This window comes from Podarcis filfolensis (assembly GCF_964270895.1).
Source record: "Podarcis filfolensis genome assembly, chromosome: 16".
In the NCBI taxonomy this organism is placed as follows: Eukaryota; Metazoa; Chordata; class Lepidosauria; order Squamata; family Lacertidae; genus Podarcis; species Podarcis filfolensis.
Window position 1 is genome coordinate 33,207,690 of NC_139620.1, and position 21,925 is coordinate 33,229,614.

The 21,925-nt window shown below is 46.3% G+C and overlaps 1 protein-coding gene across 1 annotated transcript in view; it reads right to left on the bottom strand.

Annotated features, from left to right (window-relative positions):
* Positions 1 to 21,925, bottom strand: part of ULK1 (unc-51 like autophagy activating kinase 1) — a 113,821-nt gene that overhangs the window by 9,832 nt on the left and 82,064 nt on the right. The window contains exons 14-25 of the mRNA XM_083589860.1: positions 21,443 to 21,503; positions 19,888 to 19,977; positions 18,711 to 18,839; positions 12,611 to 12,768; positions 11,476 to 11,562; positions 11,109 to 11,371; positions 10,339 to 10,520; positions 6,895 to 6,998; positions 6,414 to 6,557; positions 5,413 to 5,600; positions 1,436 to 1,614; positions 1,182 to 1,300 (exon numbers count right to left, since the gene is read on the bottom strand). Coding sequence (XP_083445986.1) covers positions 1,182 to 1,300; positions 1,436 to 1,614; positions 5,413 to 5,600; positions 6,414 to 6,557; positions 6,895 to 6,998; positions 10,339 to 10,520; positions 11,109 to 11,371; positions 11,476 to 11,562; positions 12,611 to 12,768; positions 18,711 to 18,839; positions 19,888 to 19,977; positions 21,443 to 21,503 — 1,704 coding nt within the window. The remainder of the gene's footprint in view (positions 1 to 1,181; positions 1,301 to 1,435; positions 1,615 to 5,412; positions 5,601 to 6,413; positions 6,558 to 6,894; positions 6,999 to 10,338; positions 10,521 to 11,108; positions 11,372 to 11,475; positions 11,563 to 12,610; positions 12,769 to 18,710; positions 18,840 to 19,887; positions 19,978 to 21,442; positions 21,504 to 21,925) is intronic.

A 21,925-nucleotide genomic window follows, 5' to 3' on the forward strand; every position in this document is an offset into this window, starting at 1 on the left:
ACTGGATGCAAGGATTATTTTTCTGAGCAGGTATTGTTCACTGCAAAGGTGAGAGAAAGGGACAATTCTATCAGCATCACAGGAGATAGATGCTAAAAATATAGGGGCATAGCAAGCTAACAGAAGTGTGATTAAAGAATGAAAACGTAAGATGTGTATACTGTGAAAGTGCATAAATAAAAAAAATTAAAAAGAGAAGTTGGTTGCAGCCGATGGTAGTCTTAATCAGAGTCGACTCACAGCTATTACAGTGGTGCCCCGCAAGACGAACGCCTCGCAAGACGAAAAACCCGCTAGACGAAAGGGTTTTCCGTTTTTCGATGCGCTTCGCAAGACGAATTTCCCTATGGGCTTCCTTCGCAAGACGAAAGCCCATAGGGAAATCTCCAGGACAGCGGGGAAGCGCAGCGCGTCTTCCCCACTGTCCTCGGACCTCCTCCGAAGGCTGGCGGTGGGGCGGAGAGACCTCCTCCCGCCGCCAGCCTTTGGAAGGCTGCTCCGAAGGCTGGCGGTGGGGCGGAGAGACCTCCTCCCGCCGCCAGCCTTTGGAAGGCTGCTCCGAAGGCTGGCGGTGGGGCGGAGAGACCTCCTCCCGTCGCCAGCCTTTGAAAGGCTGCTCCGAAGGCTGGCGGTGGGGCGGAGAGACCTCCTCCCGTCGCCAGCCTTCGGAAGGCTCCTCCGAAGGCTGGCGGTGGGGCGGAGAGACCTTCTCCCCGCGCCAGCCTTCGGATGGCTGTCCTGAAGACTTGCGGTGGGAGGAGGGTTTTCCTTCCCACCGCCAACATTCAGAATGCTGTTCTGAATGTTGGCGGTGGGGAGGAAGAACCCTCCTCCCACCGCAAGCCCCGGGAACAGAGGAGAAGCGCTGCGCGCCTTCCCCTCTGTTCCCGTACCTGTCCTGAAGGCTTGCGGTGGGGAGAAAAGCCCTTCTCCGCACCGCCAGCCTGGCAAGCGGTCTCCATAGGAACGCATTAATTGATTTTCAATGCATTCCTATGGGAAACTGTGCTTCGTAAGACGAAAAACTCGCAAGAAGAAAAAACTTGCAGAACGAATTAATTTCGTCTTGCGAGGCACCACTGTACTAATTTTAGTGGGTCCAACCTAAGTAGGACTACCATGGGATACAACCCACAACCAGGAATTCCCCTGTGTGCGTGCATTTGAAGACGAGTGCTTACTTTGTTTGACAGTGGAGGAGAGGCACAACTTGCCTGCCCGGATCTGGTCTATGGCCATCTGCAGGCCTGCGGACAGCAACTCTGCTACTTTCAAGTACAGCACCAACTGTTCTGCATAGCTGAAAAAAGGAAGCACCAGCAGATTAATGGAGCTGCCATCCACACAGCTGCAGAGGAAGAGGCACAAAGCTGCTTGGAGCCCAAGCCAGGCCATTGCAGCTCTCTCGGGGACCTCCCCAAACATCACCCTTTACCTCCATTCTTTGCTGAGCAGGCTGATCTGGTCAGCCACGACGCTTTCCTGGAGCTGGTACTCGGAGGCCACCGAGCTGCTCATCTCGCTGGTGTTCCCTTTGACGGCCGCTATCTCCATCACATAGTGGACAAAGGCCAGGGTGAACCGCAGGCTGCGAAGGATGTCCGTGTGCTCTTGCTGTAAGCGGGGAGACAAAGGGAGACGAGGTTTCGTTAGCAAGCCAGCTCTAGAATGCAGAAAGCAGCAGATTCACGGAAAGACCAACGCCTTGTCCTAGGCTGTGAGCTTTACACTATGAGTGGGCAACCTTTCCCCTTTCGAGGGCTGCATGCCCTTGGGAGTCATCGGGGGGGGGGGGGCTCCAGCAGGCCTCCTGTCCCTCAGCCTCCACCTGGCATCAGGCTGCCTCACTGGGACAGCAGGGAAGCGGGCCTCCTTCCATCAGCAGCGTTGAAAGACATGCTCCATCAGGTACTTCCTCTGCCCCTGAACTGTTCCTATGCCAGATGGTCATTATTTAATAATCCGCTTTCCCGCGCCTCTTCCCTGCCTGTGCATTTCCCTTTGTGTGTAGTTCTGTTTGTTTGTTTTTTGAAGATCACACTCCTGAGAGCAGCGACTGTCCTGCTTTAACTGATAGTAAGCCACTCTGGAAGCCTTTTTGGCTGAAGAGAGGGATACAAATGCTCTAAAAAAACCCCTGCTGTATGGCCTTTAACCAAGCCAGTTGCTCTCTCACTCAGAGTCCAATATAGTCCGCAGGCTTCTTTTAATAAACTGGTTTGCATTAAAGATGCCAGAAACATATTTGTTGTTTCTGCTGCTTCATAGGGTTATTGGCAGTGCACTTTTTCTAGAAAAAGAGGTGCCGGTACTCATGAAGTTGTTATGGTAAGTGTCACACTTTTTAACAAACAAAAAAGAGGTGCCAGTACTGCATAACCCTCTGAAAAAAAGAACTGGTTATTGGGAAGATAAGTCTGGGGGAAGGGGGAGAGAGTTAGGAATGCCCCTCTGAGCTCAGAGAAGGAATGGCTGTGGGGATAAGGTCTATGCCAACACTCTCCCAGGCCACGGTTAAGAAAAGTGGAAGGAAGAGGCAGGCTGGGTGGGAAACATGAACACACGCTCCCAGGGTGAAACTCGAAAAATTAGAATATCGTGGAAAAGTTCATTTATTTCAGTACGCCATAATCATCACAAATAAAGGCTTGGCATATCTTGCTTTGCATGTCATGAGTCTATCTCATATATTAGTTTCACCTTTTGTGGCAGACGAAATTGATTGACTTTATGGGACTGGCAGAATTGACTGGCAGAATCCGTGACCAGGGAGAAGAATCGGCAGAAGAAGAATGGAAGAAATTTAAAGATTATTTGCAAAAATATTGTAACATCAAGGAATACTGAGTGATGTTGGATTGAAATTAAGGGGTTATCAGCTGTAATGGTACAAAAGAATATGAAAAAAATAGTTCTTTTTTGTACATAAGTTAAAGTATAAGTTACAATAATTTAAGAAGATGGATAGAAAATAAGGTTTATAGCTGTAATGCTATGAGATAAGGATTTGCTGGATGAACAATTTGAACTGGAATACAAGAAGGGGAGGTATGAGGAGGTCAGGGAAATATGTTATTGGAAAATATGATATGAAATTTATGTGTTTTTAATATTTTTTCTTTTTAACTTTTTTCTCTTTTTTCTTTTTCTTTGTGGTTTGTATAAAATGGAAAATTTTAATAAATATCTTTTTTTAAAAAAAAATATTAGTTTCACCTTTTAAGTTGAATTACTGAAATAAGCGAACTTTCCCACAATATTCTAATTTTTCGAGTTTCATCTGTAGTTCATCAAGGGGAGCCACAGGTGAGGAACATTCCCGTGGCTCCCGCTGTGGTTCTCATTCAGAGGGAGCCGGTGCCAAATCAGCAGATGCCTTTACGGGCCTGCCCACTCACGGAATTAACGACTTCAAAAATTAAAAAGCTGGGATTGAGACTTGTGCAGAGCCTGTGTTTGCACAGCTCTATAGAAACTGCTGAGGGTCTATAAATAGAGATGAAACAGTGACCTACTTTCCTTCCACTGCCCCCTCCCCCCTCTTCTCCCTCCCATCACTTTCATCTAGGTGCACATTTGCCAGAGGTTTTCGTTCAATTCACATACAAAAGGAGTGGGTGGGAGGGCTTGATGTCTTTGAGCTCAACAGCAACCTGAACCGAGTGAGTTTTCAATTTTTTTTTTAAAGGGTTGGAATCCCATATCTCCGAGCACCGGCACAGCCAACCGCATGGATTTTGTTTTCATCTGTCTCCCTAGCCCAACTCCTTTGCACACTCAGGAGATAGCAGCTTGGAACATGGAGAACCACCTCTTCGGCCAGGATCACTGGTTATTTTTAAACACGCGTGCAGCTTTGCAGACAATGCGAAAGAGCAGATCTGACTCAAGAACTGGAAATGGTAAGAATGCAATGCCCTGGTCGCTTGGGGGTGGGGGTGGGAATCAGGCTGCTGTGACTCAAAGAGCCTGACATTCAGTCTCCTTCAGAAAGCACCGGCGCGATCCAAATATCAGGTGTAATTCAAGCTTTCACTACTGACGAGACAGCATTCTGACAACACTCCACTAACATTTCACTAGGTATTTATTACCTAGCAACGGTCTCAACTTTTACGGTTCAGAGCTTTCAATTCTACTCTCCTTTCCAGATTCGCAGGCTTCCTCTAAAGACATTCTCTTCTTCCTGTATACAGATGGAAAACTGAGGCTGGCTTTATTCCTCACCGAGCTCCTGGCTTAGTTGAGAGGCTTCCCGTAGCCAAACAACAACAACAACGACAACCCTCCACTCCATTCATGGGAACACAAGCCCCAATGTGATGCTGCCTTTCCTTCACTGTCCATAGCAACCAAATGAGCCAAGGGAGAGCCTTCTAATAATACAGGAGGGAAGTTTTAAAAAGGCCTCTTTTGCTTGGAAAAGGAAGCAGCTGGGAGTCAAGTGGCAGCAGCATATATCACAAAGATGAATGGAAGGAAAGAAACTGCAAATACATAGTATTCAGTGATAATTAACACTGCAGCTCTACACACACACACACACACACACACACACACACACACACACACACAGAGAGAGAGTATTATCCCCAGATGTGGTGCCTAAACGACTTTTGGAACTCCCTCCCACTTGACCTTATTTAACATTTCTAAGCTACACGTATTGCCTGCAAGTCCCTGGAAGCAAAAGTCAATTAATAAAAAAAAAATTGTTAACAAACAAACTGGCAGCCATAAAACGATGCCCTAAATGACAGTGTGCCATAGCAGATCAAATACTGGACTACAACCATGGAGATCTTGGTTCAAACATGATGGAGATCTTGGTTCAAATCCCCATTTGGACACAAAGCTCTTTTAAGTGGCAAATAACTCCCCTAGCCTAACCTACTTCACAGGGTTGTAAAGACTGAAGACGACCTCAGAGGGCAAAGATGCTAAATATTCACCTAGATCAGGAACACCGGAAAGCCGCATGACGGCGGAAGCACTGGAGAGCTTTACAATACAACATCTTAAAGTGGGGTAGCTAGAATCTTTTTTCCAGCAATTGTTTCCATATCTCATGATTTGTGCAGAAGTAGCAAACAGAGACAGGATGGGGAGCTGCTGTGTTGAGCTACGTAAGCGACTGGAGCCCCACCTCAGCGCTGCTGAACCCCCCATGACACTGACAACATATTTTTGTTCTTTTACCTCCCAACAGTCACAAGGACCAGCATTTTGCTTTTAATAAAACCCAGGGAGGCCAAGAATGTTAACTTCCACACCAGGCACCCAAACTGTCTGTGTTTGACAAGGTGAGAAATGCGAGGAACACTGATGAACCTGTGGAGGACCAAATGAATTTCCGCCTCATGTTTTAATCTTGGGTCTCTGGGGTGGGTGGGGAGGTGGGTTTCAACTCACTTCCATGAGCGTCTCCTCCGGTAGCTCGGGTGCCTCAAAGGTGACTGCTCCCTCCAGGTTGGCAGTGATGGGGTCAGCAAAAGTATATCTGACGCCTGATGGGGCTTCGAGCACATCCCCACCAGCGCTCATGATGAAGTGCCGCCCGCTGAAAGACCCTCCCGAACTGTGAGAGCTGGAAGATCCCACTAAAAGGGTTGAAACACAGAAGCAAAAGTTACCTAGATGTGACTCTTCGGGCCAAAGGAGAAAAACAAACACACACAGTTTAATTTATTGATTCAGATTAAGCTCCAGTTTAGGGCTCATCCAGGATTCCTTTTGTGCCATGTTTCTGAATTTCAGGAATTTTGGGGAAACCTGAATTTCCGCTTGTTCTGAATCAGCATTAAAGAGCAGGTTTTCCTGGGGAAAGTTAGACGGGGTGCACTCAGACAAGGAGCTTTAAAGCAGGGTGAAAGGTAAGTGTGGACGAGCCCTTAATTGTGACATTTTAATCCTCAGCTATCCTTATTAATCCCTTTCCACCAAGCAAAGTCCAAACACAGCCTTATTTCATAGGACTATCATCCCAATGACAATGAGAACGGCAGTGCTTGCAAGCAAAGCTCCATGTGAGCAGGAGCTTCCTCATTTATGGTGCTTCTCCTGAAATAAAAATAGTCTCCATGTGTGCACCAGTACTCCAGTGGGTACCCAGAACTTAGTGAAGCTTTGGGGTGGGGCAAATCTCCTGAGCTTCCTTAGATCTCAAAAATTCACAATTTTTTTTTAAAAAGGAAGGTGTCTGTATAATTGCTTGCTCAAGATCTGTGACATAACAGGGAAGCAAGTCTGTCAGGCGGCTCAGAGTGTGTGTATGTGCATGTGAGACACTAGATTCCTTGTTCCTAGAATACACACATCCCTGAGTTAGGACACAAAGCCAGGACAGTAACTATGAAGATAACTCCAATTTTCTTCTGGACAGCAGTATCAAGATGGCAGGAAGAGCTCATTACCTGAAAACATTCTGGTCCTGGTGGTCTGCGGTGGGGTTGTCCCACTGGGAGGGGAACCAACAGTAAAGACCACTGGGGAAGGGCTTGCAGAGCCGCCATCCCTGGCCCCAGAGTGTAAGTTTCCTCCACAGACAGCAGAAGGAGCTACGAGGAAAGAATGGCAAAAAAAATTGGCTTGAGTTAAGATTTTATGAGAGCCATAAAAGATATCAAGATAGAAACACAGTCAGCCTAGAAGTTAAGAGTGTTGATGGGACTATGGTTCAAATCCCCCCAACTAAGCCATGTAGCTCACTGGGTGTTTAAGCCAGTCACTTGCTGTCTCTCAGCTTAGCCTACCTCTCAGGGCTGTTGTCAGGATATTATGGATTTGTGGAAGAGGGTGAGGGAAGAGAACCCTGTGAATAGCTCCTCCAATTCTAGTAACTAAACAAAGGAGCACAACAAAAAAGGAACCCCAGAGTTTCCCATCTCCCCGTACCTGTGATTTCCATGGGCTTCTCATTGTTCAGACTGTCATTGCTTCCAGCTTCCCCAAAAGCAGCTTTGAGGAGGAGATCAGTGAGGCGACCGGTGCTGAGCGACCTGGAGGAAGGAGAGAAGCAAGACAAGTGAATGTGAGGGGACGGGTGGATGCACAGGTGTTGTGGATTTCTGCTCCCTAACGGCTGGTTGCAGTGAAAAGTGCAGTGGCCTTTAAAGAGGGACAAAAGGCCTCTCTAGAACAGGCATCCCCAAACTTGGCCCTCCAGCTGTTTTGGGACTACAACTCCCATCATCCCAAGCTAACAGGACCAGTGGTCAGGGATGATGGGAATTGGTAGTCCCAAAACAGCTGGAGGGCTGAGTTTGGGGATGCCTGCTCTAGAAGACATCTGAAGGCAGTCCTGTTTAGGGAAGCTTTTAATGTTTGATGTATTACGGTATTTTAATATTTTGTTGGAAGCTGCCCAGAATGGCTGAGGAAGCCCAGCCAGATGGGCGGGGTATAAATAATAAATTATCATCATCATTATTATTATTATAGAACATCAAGCCTGCAGGCCAGGAGGGCTCTATCTAAGGCAAAATGGAGCCCACCTTAGCTAGCAGATGCAAGCTGGCTTGCTGGCTGGGGAGCTATACTGAATGTTTGGAATGGAGCTCAGCCTCAGCCCCCAAGAGGGTAGATTTGCAAGGGCTGCCTCAGACCTGCCAATGAGGCAGCGGATTCTGGGTAACCCATCAGCCTAAGCCTGATGGAAACTGTAGTCCAAAACATCTGAAGGACGCCAGCCTGGAAAAGACGGCTCAATTGTTTTTTAAAAAGCCAGTTTTTTTAGAGAACAGGTGGGAATCTGCAGCCTCCTTTTATGCAACCCCCCCCCCCAAGTTCTCCTGAAACCATCCCGTTCTCCTGTCCTATCAGAGCTCCTCCCTTCCTCTCTATTGTTCCTGGTTTCAAAAAAACTGCTCCCCACCTATTTTTCCTGGGTAGCTTCAGAACAAATGGAAGCAGAAAGCTCGTCACTTAGTTTTTCGATAACAGTAAACAAAATTGATGTATCTAGTTTTGAAGATATAAGACAGTTAGTGACAGACTGGCTGCAACACCACCAAGGAAATGATGTCTTGAAAATAGATAAGAAAAATGGATTTGGTACAGAAATTTCAAGGTTTGAAAAGGACTTACTGGAAAATAATGTGAAGTTACTTTCTAAAATGTATAAATTGTTGCTAGAGTGGCATACTAAGGACGAAGAAGTTGAATCAGTAATGATAAAATGGGCACAAGACACTGGGCACAATATTCAATTTTCATCTTGGGGAAAATAATGGAGGGAAGACTTAAAATTTACAGCATGCTTTGTGTTGAAGGAAAACTACATGAAAATGATGTATCAGTGGTATTCAACACCTGTAAAACTAGCAAAAATGTATAGAACTGCTTCCAATGTTTGCTGGAAATATGTGGTGGACGTGCAAGATAACTAAAGCATTCTGGGAAATTATTTAAAATGAGCTGATTTTTTTAAAAAAATAAATAAATAGAAAATAAGATAAGCAGATGAAAAAGAAAGATTGATAATGGTAACCACGGAAGGGCGGAGGGAAGTCAAGGGATTCAGAGAATCCTAAATGAGGAGATGAACAATGTGTTTGAATTTTTGTTATGTAAAACTTAATAAAAATATTTTTTTAAAATGATGTATGTTTGTTTGTTTTACTTCCCATGGCTTCAAGGAAAGAATTTCCGTCCCCTGAAATGTCTGAGAATCGAGAGCCTAGATCAGGCATAGGCAAACTCGGCCCTCCAGATGTTTTGGGACTACAATTCCCACCATCCCTGACCACTGGTCCTGTTAGCTAGGGATCGTGGGAGTTGTAGTCTCAAAACATCTGGAGGGCTGAGTTTGCCTATGCCTGACCTAGATGAATACCAAGGAATAGAATCATAAATAGATTAGATCTGGCGCTGGACCAAGCCTCCCCATGTTGGGCAATCCAGGATATCATCAGAGGAAATGACAGGAGGAGGAGGAGGAGGAGGAGAGGAAGAGAGCAATTATGGAGTCATTCCATTGGATGCTAGCCATTAGTGTGGACCTCTCAGCAGTTAAAGCAGGAAAAGTGTGGCATCTCTCTGGCAAACTAAGCTATGCACCTGTTTAGCCTGCCTGAGACAGCACTTCTTGTGTGCACTTGCTGCGCAAGGAGTGTCTCACACGCCTAACTGCTGAGCTTCTGCTCCTCATCCTAAGGAATATGGAAATATGCCTTATACCAGGCCATGCTAGCTCAGTACTGCCCACTCTGATTGCCAGCAGATCTCCAGGGCATGAATCAGGATCCTTCCCCTCACCTTATCCCTGGTAACTGATGATACCAGGGGCTTCCTCTGCTGCCAAAGCTTCTCGTCACCAACCACAGTTGCTGGATATAGGGCAGTGGGCCGAAGCACACTCTCTTGCCTTGCCCCACATGTCCAGCACAGGACATCCCCCCCCCCATTATTTGATAAAAGGAGCCTTCATCCTGTTGCTTCACAGGACAATATCTGACACATGGGCAAAGCAGAGGCAGTCGTGGGAGCTGGTGTGTTGCACAAAAGCCATGAGGCACAGGAAAAGGGGACCATGGTGGAGACAAGGATGGAGATGGAGGCGGCGGTTTGAAGCAGGTGAATCATGGAGACGGGAGCCTATAGCCGTGGAGGAGGCAGGGCTGTAACTCAGTGGCACACAGGAAGTCCCAAGTTCAAGGCTCCGCATCACCACGCAGGGCTGAGAGTCCCCTGCCTGGTCAATGCAAACAATTATGAAGCTAGGCGAACCAATGGGCTGCCCCAGTTTTCTACCTGCCCCTGCTATACCTGACCTTGGGGTGAGGAGATTAAAGGGTTGCTGGCATGTGGAGCCAACGGAACTCCCAGAAAGGGACTGTGAATATGGTTTGCTGGGAATCCTATTTAGCCTGAGAAATAACCAACACAGGAAATTTTGAGGCGCTTTGAAGATTCCTTGATGTGAAATTTAAAAACCACCGCATTTTTCGCTCTATAAGACACACTTTTTCCCTCCTAAAAAGTAAGGGGAAATGTTGTGTGCGTCTTATGGAGCGAATGCAGGCTGCACAACTATCCCAGAAGCCAGAACAGCAAGAGGGATCGCTGCGCAGCGATCCCTCTTGCTGTTCTGGCTTCTGGGATAGCAACACAAAGAACACTCCCCCTGCCCTGAAGAGGCTTCAGAATATTTTTTTTCTTGTTTTCCTCCTCCAAAAACTAGGTGCATCTTATGGTCTGGTGCATCTTCTAGAGCGAAAAATACGGTATGTGGATGCAAGGAGAGTGGCAAATCAGCATCTACCCCCCCCCCAGCCCGGCCCATCATAACAGCAAAACTTGTCGTGTGCATTGTGAATGCCTTTCTGGTCAGCTTCGTACCTGCCCTTGGCTTCTTCCATAGGCCTCAATCCTAGGCCTGCCTGCTGACAGTGGAAATGACCCATGTCCTTCAAGTCTGGCAGAGTCTTGTTCCTTGTCGGGATCATGACGCCCTGGTGCGCCAGGAGGGCAAGCAGGTTTTGGGAGCTTGGGGTTTTGTTGAACTCAAAAGGAGGCATGACCTATTTTTTTTTATTAAAAACAAAAAGTGGGAGAGGAGTGGAGAGAGGTGGTTCACCAGTGTTCAGTGTGAGAGAGTCACTGTTTGCACCATGGCTTATCTCTGCCGCTATTAATAAAAGCCCCCACCCACTCCACACACACATAAACAGGCATTAAATGCAATCACAAACAGGGGCTGCATCTACTACCCCCACCATTTCATAACATTGCCCTCTACACAACCTCCTAAGATCAGTGGGCACCCAAACTTCTCCCCTCACACTCTTTAAAACTTGGGGATATATTTTCCTGCTTGTTGTGGCAACTGTCATGAGCTGCGCTAGATAACACACGGTTTTAACTGCATTTTTAATTGTGTCTTTTAGTTCTTATATTCCGTTATATTGCAATGCAATTTGAATTCCATGGAATATCATTTAGAATACAAAACACAGTACAATAAATATGGGACACAAAAGCGCTATTAAAAATAAACGTGACTGCTTAATATGCCTGCACCTGATGCTCATTTGCAAATCTCTGTCCTAGATTTACAGGTTTAGGAGACCACAAGCGAGAGCCCATTGAAGGCAGGGGGAAAACAATACCTTTGTTGGAGAGCCCATTATGGTTGGCAAGGGGCTCCTCTGCATAAACTCAGAGAACTTTGGCGAGGACCTCAGTGGGCGGCAAGGTTGCAGGCCGTGTGTCTGTGCTGGCTGGCCAGCAGCGGCCTGGTTGAAATGGGGAACCAGAGGATCAGAGTACTGTTTTGTAATCTTCTGCCGGCAGGAATGCAAATCTGACAGGTTGGGAGCACTGTGGAGACGGGAGCCCATCCCTCGAGGGGAAGGGTCAGGCACTGAGGCACCTGGAGGGACGAGAGGGGAAGCAGGATGCCCAGAGTTACGCATCAGCAAGAAAGAATGGCAAGGGAAGGGCAGAAATCTCGAGATAGTGCCAAGGGCAACCTACCAGGTATGGGCACCCGACTTCTCATCTCTGTTCCAAAGGGAGGAGAAGGGAGAACGGTCTGGTCAGGCTGCTCTGGAATTGTTCCAACTGAAAAATTAAAAAGCACATCAATGCACTGACAGACAATAAATTGAACGCTCCCTATAGCAAATATTTCGTTTAGATTACTTATAGCAATATTGCTGTTGTTTTTTAAATCAAACTGGGGCACCGTTATACCAGTCAAACTTCTGAAAACCTACATAGGAAACAATGAGGTTTTGTCAAGATACAATTAGTCAAAGGTTCATAAGCTCGCTTAGGTTATGAGTGCTTTCAGATGTTCGAAGCAAACAGTAAAGCCGGTTTATATCAAGTCAAATCATTGGGACATCTAATTAGAAACCTCGCACTCTTGGTTTCTTTTTGAAAGGAATGAAAGATTTATTTCTTCCAGCAAGGTTTCAGTTGAAGACTTCTTACACCTGTTTAGTTTGATTATGGAACTTTGATATTGCTGCATTTTGTGTTATTTTTATCTCTTTATATTTCACAGCAAACAACTCAGTAACTGGAAAAGTTTCTCTCTCTCTCTCTCTCTGTGTGTGTGTGTGTGTGTGTGCGCGCGTGTGTGTGTTAGTAAAAACAAAAGTATAGGAGCTGAGGCCCTCCACTTGTGTTGGACTCCAACTCCCATCAGCCCCAGTCAGTGACGATAGGAGATAGAGTCCTGCAATACACAGAGGGGTGACAGACCCCCCCCCAACCCCAGGATAAATAAATATATACAATAGCTCAGCATAGTCTGCTGTGATGGCTTCTTCTTTTTCTGAGCTCTCCTCCTGAGATCCTTTTAACAGAGATGCTAGGAATTGAATTTTGGACCCTCAACATGGAGAGCATTGTGGTACCTCTCACTGGTAGTCCCTCCCTTAAACCATTGTCATTTTCAAACGGTTCCCTCTCAGTCCTGGGGAGGAACAGGCACATATGGGACCAAATATAGCTAGGACACTTCCAGACCAGAGTCACTGCTCTAATTATGCTACTATATCTGCATTCACCCACAAAATGCTGGTTGGAATTAAGGAAAGTGCACACACACACATATCGCTGAGGTTTCTAGAATCTGGAATAAGCAAACCCAATAATTTACCTTGTGGGGATGGCGTGTAAGGCTTAGCGCCCCCAAAGGAGAACCTTCTGGAGGTTGGGACAGCTCCATGCTCCCCAGCAGCAAAAGGAGGGGAAGGGCTGGCCTTCATGAAACCAAGTGGGCTGTTGCTGCTGCTTGATCTTCTGACTGTTCCGGACCTAATGGGAAAGGATTTGACCTCCATTATTCCATGGGGAACATAGTAGGCAGAAAAGCAAATGGCGAACAAGCTCAGAAGCATAGGAAGGTACAGAGTCAGGCCAATAGTTCACCCATCTAGTTCACTCATTTCTGTACTGACTGGCATCAGCTCTCCAGGGCTTCAGGCAGGAGACATTACCTGGAGATTCCAGGGACTGAACCTGAGATCTTTTTCATGAGTGGATGCATGCCTCCAAGGCTGGAAACAGTAAAGCTTCCTTCCGCCTTAAGGAGGAGGTGGTGTTGCGGGCTCTCACAACCCCCCCCCCAGGTGTGCAGGGGGTGGGTAGCCAGCCCTGTGCGGCTGGGGGATTCCCGGCTGCATCACTGGCCAGGCTGACCAATCCAGTTGCTCCGGGGGTGTGGCCTGCCCATTAAAGGCAGGACGCAGCCGGAAGATCTCTCTCTTTCCTGCTTCCAGCTGCTCCGGTTTTCCCACCCTCCCGCCCTTTAAGGTATTCATCTCTTTTGAGCTTGCTATGGACTTCGCTTGGTTGCTGTTGAGGGGCCTGGTAGGAATTTTTCCACCTGGCAAATTGGTACCAGCCACTTGGTTTTCACCTACCTCATAGCAAATTGTCACAACTTTTAAGGTTTGGCGGTTAGGCATTGGAATATTTCTGGAAAAGAGAAGAGGGGAGGTAGCGCCATCACCTCCCCCGCATATTGAAGGGTATTCCGTAGATTCCAGGGGGTGTGGCCCTGTCCGAAACCTAGGGAGGTGAGGGCCTAAGGCACGACCCCTATTGGTGACCTCTATTGGTGACGCCCAGGGAGCTCCTAGTTGATGTGCACCAGCAGAACTTCCCCTACTGGTGGTTAACCCTTCCCGGACTCCTTGCAGATGGGCTGGAGTCAGATATAGTTGGTTAGATCTAATGCCTAAGCCAATACCGCTCATCATCTGTAACAAATAAAGTTGTGGCCTTTTTAGCCCATTAACCTTAAATATTTGAGTCATGTGTCTTTATTCTACTAAGGGAGGGGGGGGTTGGGACCTTGCCACGCAACTTTTCTAAGGCTGTAAATCACCTTGGGATTGTCAGATGAAGGGCGGTATAATTAATAATATTAATAATAGTAATATGCAAAGCATGTGCTCTACCTCTGAGTCTTGCCCCTACACTATCATATCAATAACATCCACAAGTCAATGGGGAAAATGGGCCTGAGACCCATGGAACCTGCAACACTAAAAAACGGCACGACCAATGACAGAGGTGCAAGAGAGGCTTTAAAAAGGGGGAAAGGGAGACATTTGCAGCAGAGACAAGAAATGCCACCTTGGTTCTTTATTTCCAGATGAAAGATAGTCACTGAAATACTGTAACACTCGTGTGATACCAGACTTCGCGGCTGCTCAGCATGAGATGATTTTCATAAAGGCCGATGTGGAAGACCTAAGATGGAACTGACAGGACGGATTCTGTGGCAACAGCAGCGGCCTGACTGGAGAAGAATCAGGGTGAAGCCCTCTGAGCTGATGTCTCAGAAAAGGATACCAGGAAGAACAAACAATCCAAAGGATGTTGTTCGCAACAGGTTTATCTTTTGGTTTGTTTGTTTACATTTATTGATAGCTTTTGCTCTAGATCCTTCAGGGAACAGCACGAACCTCAGTTGTTTTTCCAAGTCCTTCACTCTTTAACAGCTGCAGCGGGAACACAACCACAGCAAAAGAACAGAACAGAAAGATTCTCAGAGCAGAAAAGCATCACGCTGCTGGCAGCCTCTGTGGCTGCACTGAGAAGGCAGACCACAGCCTCAGAAAGCTGCTGTTCAAATGCAGCTGTGGTCCCTTTGGTGATTTGGGCTCCGACTGATGTGCATTGTCTCCACCCAACTCCACTGGCAACTTGGATAGCAGCACCACACCGCAGGGGCCATCAAGAGCCTGTTGGCTGGCAACGGACTGGGGTCTAACTGCTTGCCACCTCTTCTAAGGAGAAGACCATTGTCCAGAGCTCAGAGGCTGAACCAGAAAGCAGGGGAGGAATCCACACAGCAAGGAAGTGCACAGACAGGTACATGAGAATCAGAGGGGCATGGAGGGGAGGCTGATTGGAAATGGAGTTGTGTTGATGCCACACGCACCCCTCCAGTATCAAAATGACCACAGGTGGCAATCGATGCCAGGCACTGGTGGCTTGCAGCACAGGAATGTGCACAGTGGCTTCCCTGACCTACGTCGTGGCACCGACACCAGTAATGCAGCAGCTGCCAAAGACTGCGTGGAATGTGAGGGCTGACATGGAAAACACAGAGATGGTAAGAAGATAAAAGTCCCTACCAGAGAAGAATGGCAGATCAAGTTGATGGGATTATGCTAAAATGACCGGAAGAATCAGAAATCAGGAAGACCAAAACTTTAATAAGGAATGGGGAAATTTTATAACCTATCTTAAAAACCATTGTAAACAGTTAAAATCGTTAGTAGGATTGGAATATCACTTATAGTTGGACACAATGGAGATGTAAAAGATCTGGATTATCATAAAAGATGCAGGAGGAAATGATTAACAACAGGACCCACAAAGGGCAGGAGGGAAGTCCTAGAGATTCCTTGGAATCTTGTTTTTTATGTTGTATGTTCGATATGTGGCTGTAAAGCTTTAATCTGAAAAACCAAATAAATAAAGGTGTGAAAAAAACAACAACACAGGAAATAGAGGACAGGTTAGGCAATCAAAAGATGTGTGTTGTAGGACAAGGTTTCTTAAAAAGACATCTGGACAGACATTTTCAGACTACAATCAGTACTGGCTGCGGCCAAGAGGACCTGCAATAAAAAGAATTCAGGAGGGCAACAGGTTGGAGGAGACTACACCAGTGACTCTGCCTATTCAAGGGGTCCATTGCTTCCCTGACCTAGAAGAACTATAAAGGTTTCCAGGAATCTGCCTGGGCATGTTTCAGTTTTGGCTGCTGGCTCCAAGGCTTAATTCCTTGCTTCACCTCCTCTCCTCTGAGCAAGACCCAGTGCTGACCGTGATACTAGCGGGCAGGCACACGTTGTGGAAAGTCTGAAGAGAAACTCACCTCTTCAAATGACTGTACCCTTGAGGAGCCTTGCTTTCTCCTTTGCTTCCAATTATCAGTGGGAACTTGGCCCCCAAAGAATTCAGTTCCACTCTTTTAGAGATGCTGTATTTCTTGTATGACTCCCCCATCCCCACTTGTTTGTGTTTCGGGAGAACCGTGGAGGAGGAAATGAAGCCTGGAATTCCGGAGCACTGCTGCTAGAACAGCGAGTGTGAGAGCCGAGCAATTTCATAGAGGAGGAAGATCCGCCCGCACAGGATGGAAGGAGTCAGTCACACAGCCTGGGGCCATACATCCGGTGCAACTTGACTGTTCCCCAGCTGAAGTTCCAAGCCACAGGCATGGATTGCTCATGTGGCAACTGGATCATGTGACTGTGGCAGAGAGGCCTAAGACGCACGGCTGAGATGCCTTACTAAGCACATGAGCAAATGTAAATAAACACATTCATTAAAGAAAGGAGCACTCTGGCAGGGCCAATATCGCGCAATAATTACAGCCGCAGCGTTCAGGCAACTAATCCAGCCTTGTAAATAGGATCATAAAAGTTACTAGCCTACGGAAAGTTTCACTTGACTACTGTTGGCAGAAGATGAACAGGACAGAAACCCAAGATGAGCCAAATCACTTTGATCAGGGGGGTGGGTAAGTTGGTGGCCCTCCAGGTGTATTTGGACTACAACTCCCAGCATCCTTTATGGTTGTGACCAGGCAAGCTGGGGTTGATGGAAGCTGGAGTCCAGTAACATCGGGAAAACCAGATGATCCTCACCCCTGACTGAGTTTAAAAAAAACATAAAGCCTTTTGATGGACTAGGAAAGTGACACTGTTCCATCAGGAAGTCATATCTATAACTTTTCCAATGCACAGATGCAATTTTTTTAAAAATGCAAATGACAAACAAGAGTCTGAAAACAAGTATTTGTGCCTCACTTCGACCTCTCTTTTATCCCCCACACACACACACACATGGGAGGGAAGGCTTCTCTTAAGAATGCACCTATGGTGACACATGTATTCAACATCTGAAATCCCCCAAGAAAGTATGCTTTGTTCCCCTTCAGAAATATTGCCGCATTAACATGCAAATTCCAAGGAATTTAACTTGGCTATTAAATCAACCAACAAGTTGTTCTGAGTAAGCACTGTCTTACACAGCTCCATGGTTTTTACTCTGCAATAAGATTGCTTAGGTTGCATCCTAAATCCGATATGGTTCATTGAATGATATCTAGGGGCTGCCATACGTCCAGATCTTCCTGGACATTGCCGGGATTTCAAAGGCAGAATATCCAAAAGGTGGTGGGATCTTAGATAAGTCAAAATTGAAAAAAAGAAGCTCAACAACTTTGATAAAAGAACCATGTTAAATGGCGCAACACAGAGTAAAACCAACTTTAACCAGAAGTCCCTACCTCAAGGATCTCCCAATCTAAATTTTGGCAGCATAGGTAGCTAAGTAGCCCAAGCTTTGAACCTGGGACCTTGTGCGTGCCATCTCTCACATCTCTAACTAGGGCTCAAAAAGACCACTGCTTGCAAAACCCTGGAGAGCCACTGCCATTCAGTCTGTAGCAGACTCCAAGTCTGTCTTTGGTATAAGGCAGCTTCCTTTGACGACAATGGAGAAAGAGGAGTGAAGATAACAGAAACAGAGACGGCAGGAATAGAAGAGACAGAGGATGAAGGAATTATGCGAACAAATGCAGATGTATAATACTTAAGGCTCCCCTTCGGTATGCAACTCACCTGGCAGGATTGTACCGTAAGGCTCATTTTGCATGAGGAGGAAGAGGACTGAGAGACAAAGTTTGAAGCATCAAGGGGGAAAATAAGTGAAATGAACACAGTTTTTCCCCTTTAGAATCCCTTTCCTCTCCCTGTTGTCTCCTCTGTATCAAATTTTAGATTGCACTTTCTTCACAGCAGGACCATTTATTGTTATCTAACATGTTATGCATATTGAAAAAAGGAAAGGCATAGATGTTCATGGATGGAGTTCTGAGCACAAGGAACAGCAATGATCAAAGTGCAGAGTCATTTACAAGAGCGGACCATTAGTTGGCCAAATGTCCTCAATCAACTAGAACAAAAAGCCTATCAAAATCCCCATGTTCGTATTGCACGCATTTTTAGCCTTTTAGTGCATCAATGCTCCGAAGGCAGGACGCAACCTATTAGTACACTATAATATGAAAATCCCAAACAAACAGTTCTTAAAAACAAAGCCAGCATAAAGTCACCCAAATGCAGGCTGATATAAAAAGATCTTCAAGGCTTTCCTGAAGTCCAACTAAGAATGAGCCACACTCCAGAGATCCTGGGTCACCACAGAAAAGGCTCTGACCTGGTACACGCCAACCCAAGAGCTTTCACTGGAGTGAGAGAGAGTAGCCTTGAGAGCATGTTTATAGTCATTTACTAAAAAGTTCTTTTGTGACAAAGCACCAAAATGAGATCCCACAGATGAGGAAATGGCAAGACAGGTTCCCAAGGCGTCCCTAATCTGCGTGTAAATTATTTCAGAGCAAGACCATTTCTTAATCCCAGTGAGATCATAATGAGCCTTCAGACAAGCTTGTGAAAAGGATGTTGGAGACAGGCTAATTGCATGCCACTGGACAAGTATGCAATTCTGCAACCTGCCGCCTGGTGCTCCTCCTTCATATCCATGGGGCATACCAGACATTCTCTAGACTGCACCCAGGTGTTCTCTAGATTGCTCATGAACAACCCTCAGGGTTGCTACCTTTCAACACTGATTGATGCCGAGTCAATTATACCAAAGAACATTGGCAGCGAGACAAGAATATAGCCTCCCGGACACCTCAGCGCTATCAAACCCTCAGTACTCACCGTGGGGAAGTGTATTGATTAGGAGACTGAAGGTTCTGCTCAATCCGCCGGTAGTTGTGGATCTGTGTGGGGACTGGGATGGGGACCGACTGCCCATGCTTGCTGCCTGATGAAAACTGCCCAGGCCGGCTGCAGGACAAAAAGCACAGAGCACTTTTAGGGGAGGATGGGTTTTCAGAAAAGTGGAAGGGTCTGTTGAGAGGAGGAAACAGTAGGAAATGTAGGAGCCTGGGAGCAGTGGAGAATTGGATCACAGAAATGTTTACGGCTGCGGGGCAGGGGAGCTGGGAACTGTTTTTGCAAACAGAACACCGGCTGCAGGTTTTGGACAGGGAAGATACATTCAGTGGGCTTCACACTCCTTCCTTGATACAGACACCAACTGCCCTCTCTTCTCCTTGATGCAAGTGGAGAATGCTGCCTCGCTGCTTGCATGCTCAGAGAGGGCACCCAAGGAGACAACAGCAGCCAGGAGGCTCTGGGGTGGTGGTCCTGCAGGCTGCAGCTCAATCTTAGAGCACCTGCTCTGTGTGCAGAAGAAGGTCCCATTGAGCTCAATAGATCAACAGTCTGACTCTGTACAAGGCAGCTTCCTAGGTTCCTAATTTACCGGGGGTTGTTGGCGTTGTCAAATGCCCACCAATTACTGACCCCGATGCTGGACCTGGGAGAACGAAGTTATACTGGAGAACAATATGGTAACTGACACAGTGGGAGAGCTGTTTGGGCCCAGAGAGGGAGAAGGAAAGCTGGCAACTGGAGGGTGTGGTGGTGCCAGTGAAGGGATTTTGGTAGGCAAGTTGTAGAAAGTGGCACATTAGGATTGCCAATGGTTTCCGAAGGAACCCAAATCAAAATATGAGGTCTCCTCCACCCTAGGAAAAAAATGTGGCTTCTGCTAGGTTTGGCTTTCCAGCTCGTTTCTGTTCAGTGCCCTCTCTCCACCCCTATAAGAGTACAGAAGCAACAGTAAGCTCAACAACTCTGGTTGCTCTTTGCTGCTGGTAGGGGAATTCAATTCTCCCTTTCCTCCAGTAGCAAAAGCTCCATGAAAGTATAGCCAAGCCCCAGAGATACTCCATGAGAGTTAAATCAAATCTGCACACACAGAGTCACACACTCCTCTTTTTTTAGGGGGATGAGGAGTGCCAACGCTCTCATCCGATTTTCCTCTTACCCTGATGGGCTTGGAGAGCTGCTGTAAGGAGGGGAAGGAGACGGGGTTCTTCCTTGGCTTTCCAAGCCTGCTGAAGCCACCAGGGAACTCCTGGAAAAAGGCAAGAAAAAACAACAGCAACATTATTTGCAGTAGAGGGAGATGCCAGTGCTTCAGCGAACCTTGCCAAGCCTACTACAAGTTGTAGCGAGAGCTACCAGCTTGGACAGCCTGAAAGGATGATCAGACAAATTCTGGAGGGTAAGACTATCAATGGCGATTAGTCATGCACAATGCTGCTGAATCACAGTTGCCGGGGAACAGGAGCTTTTGCACTCACATCTTTCATGTGGGCTTCCCCTGGTTGGCCAATGAGGGAGAAGAATTTTGGACTAGATGGGCTATTGGCTCCATCCAGCACTGCTGCTCTTGTGTTCTCAAGTTGCAAGCTTCTTAGTCACATTTGCTGTTTGCAACAAATCATTTCTTCGCAACCTTTCCATGCCAGGAAAAGAATTGGCTGGATCCACTGTACACAGCTTGCCCAATGGATTCTCCTGAGCCTCTATGGAGGCTCCCTCAAGAGATCCATGGGCTCTTTACTGAAAGACCACAAGTCAGTGGTAAGAGCGCATGATTTATACACGGAAGCTGCAGAGTTCAGTTGCTGGTATCTCCAGCCACGGTCTCAAGAGAGCAACAAGGGGAAAGACTTTGGAGAGCTGTTGCCAGGTCAGGGACCGTGTTACTGGGACTCTCAACTCTCCAGCAAGCATGGCCAATGGGAGTTCCAAGGACGAGGGGAACGACATCTAGAAGGCCACATGTTCTCATCCCTGGAGCAGACAGTACTACGTTAAGCTGGACAAACGGCCTCAGTATAAAACTGTTCAAGATGGTATCTAACACCAAGTAAGCTGGCAAAAATGTACAAGTCTAAATCAAATAAGTGTTGGAAATGTAAAGAGAAAGGAAGTTCTTTTTATCATATGTGGTGGTCTTGTAGTAAGGTTAAGGCTTACTGGGAAATGATACACAATGAAATGAAAAGGATGTTTAAAATAACATTTGTCAAAACAAAACAAAACAAAAGCCTTTCTCTTGGGAATTATAAGGATAGAACTACCTAAATTGTATAGAAACTTATTCAAGTATGTGACTTACAGAGGCAAGAATGCTACTTGCCCCAAAATGGAAAGAAGAAGTCCCAGAAAAGGAAGAATGGATACAAAAACTTATGGAATATGCAGAAATGGTGGAACTTACCGGGAGAATAAGAAATCAAGTTAACAAACTTTTTATAAAAGAATGGAAATGGTTTGTTGAATATTTACAGATAAATTGTAAACAGATAAAAACACCGGCAGGATTATTGTAATAACCTGCAGCTACATAAGAGTATATATTTAAAGAAGATAAATAAATGAGTAAGTTAAGTTAATTTGGATATGCAGAAGATATTAAAAATAAATTCAAGCAACCACAGAAAGAGGGGGAATGATTGTAAAATCAGTTAAATAAATAACTAAATAAGAAGTATAAATAAAATAAGAAAACACGCACTAAAGATCCTTACCCACTACACATCAGGCTGTCCTGGATAGTTTTTCCTCCTGCAGCCTCCACAGCGATATCACCTAAGTTTTAAAAAGTTCTGAAAAGATTAATTCCAGGCCCATGCAGTAATTACATAAAGAGCACAGGCATGCACAATTAATTCTCTCCCCCCCCCCCAGGTCTGTGGACATGTGAGAACTGCACATAAAGGAGAGGTCTTTGAAGGCCCTCAAATGTTGTGTGAGCTTTTCTATAATTCTTTTTAGAAGAAAGACTGAAGCCACGGAGGCCTCTCTTGCTTCCTCTCTTTGGGAACGACGGCTTCTTCTCAACACCACTAAGGTGAGCTTTTCCACAATTAGGTTAAAAAGAAAGGGTGGGGAACCTGTGGCTCTCCAGTTGTAGCTGGACTCCAACTCCCATCAGCCCTAAGCCAGCATGGCCAATGGTGGGATAAGAAGGGACCTGTAGTTTGGCAACACCTGGAGGCTGCACGTAGAGG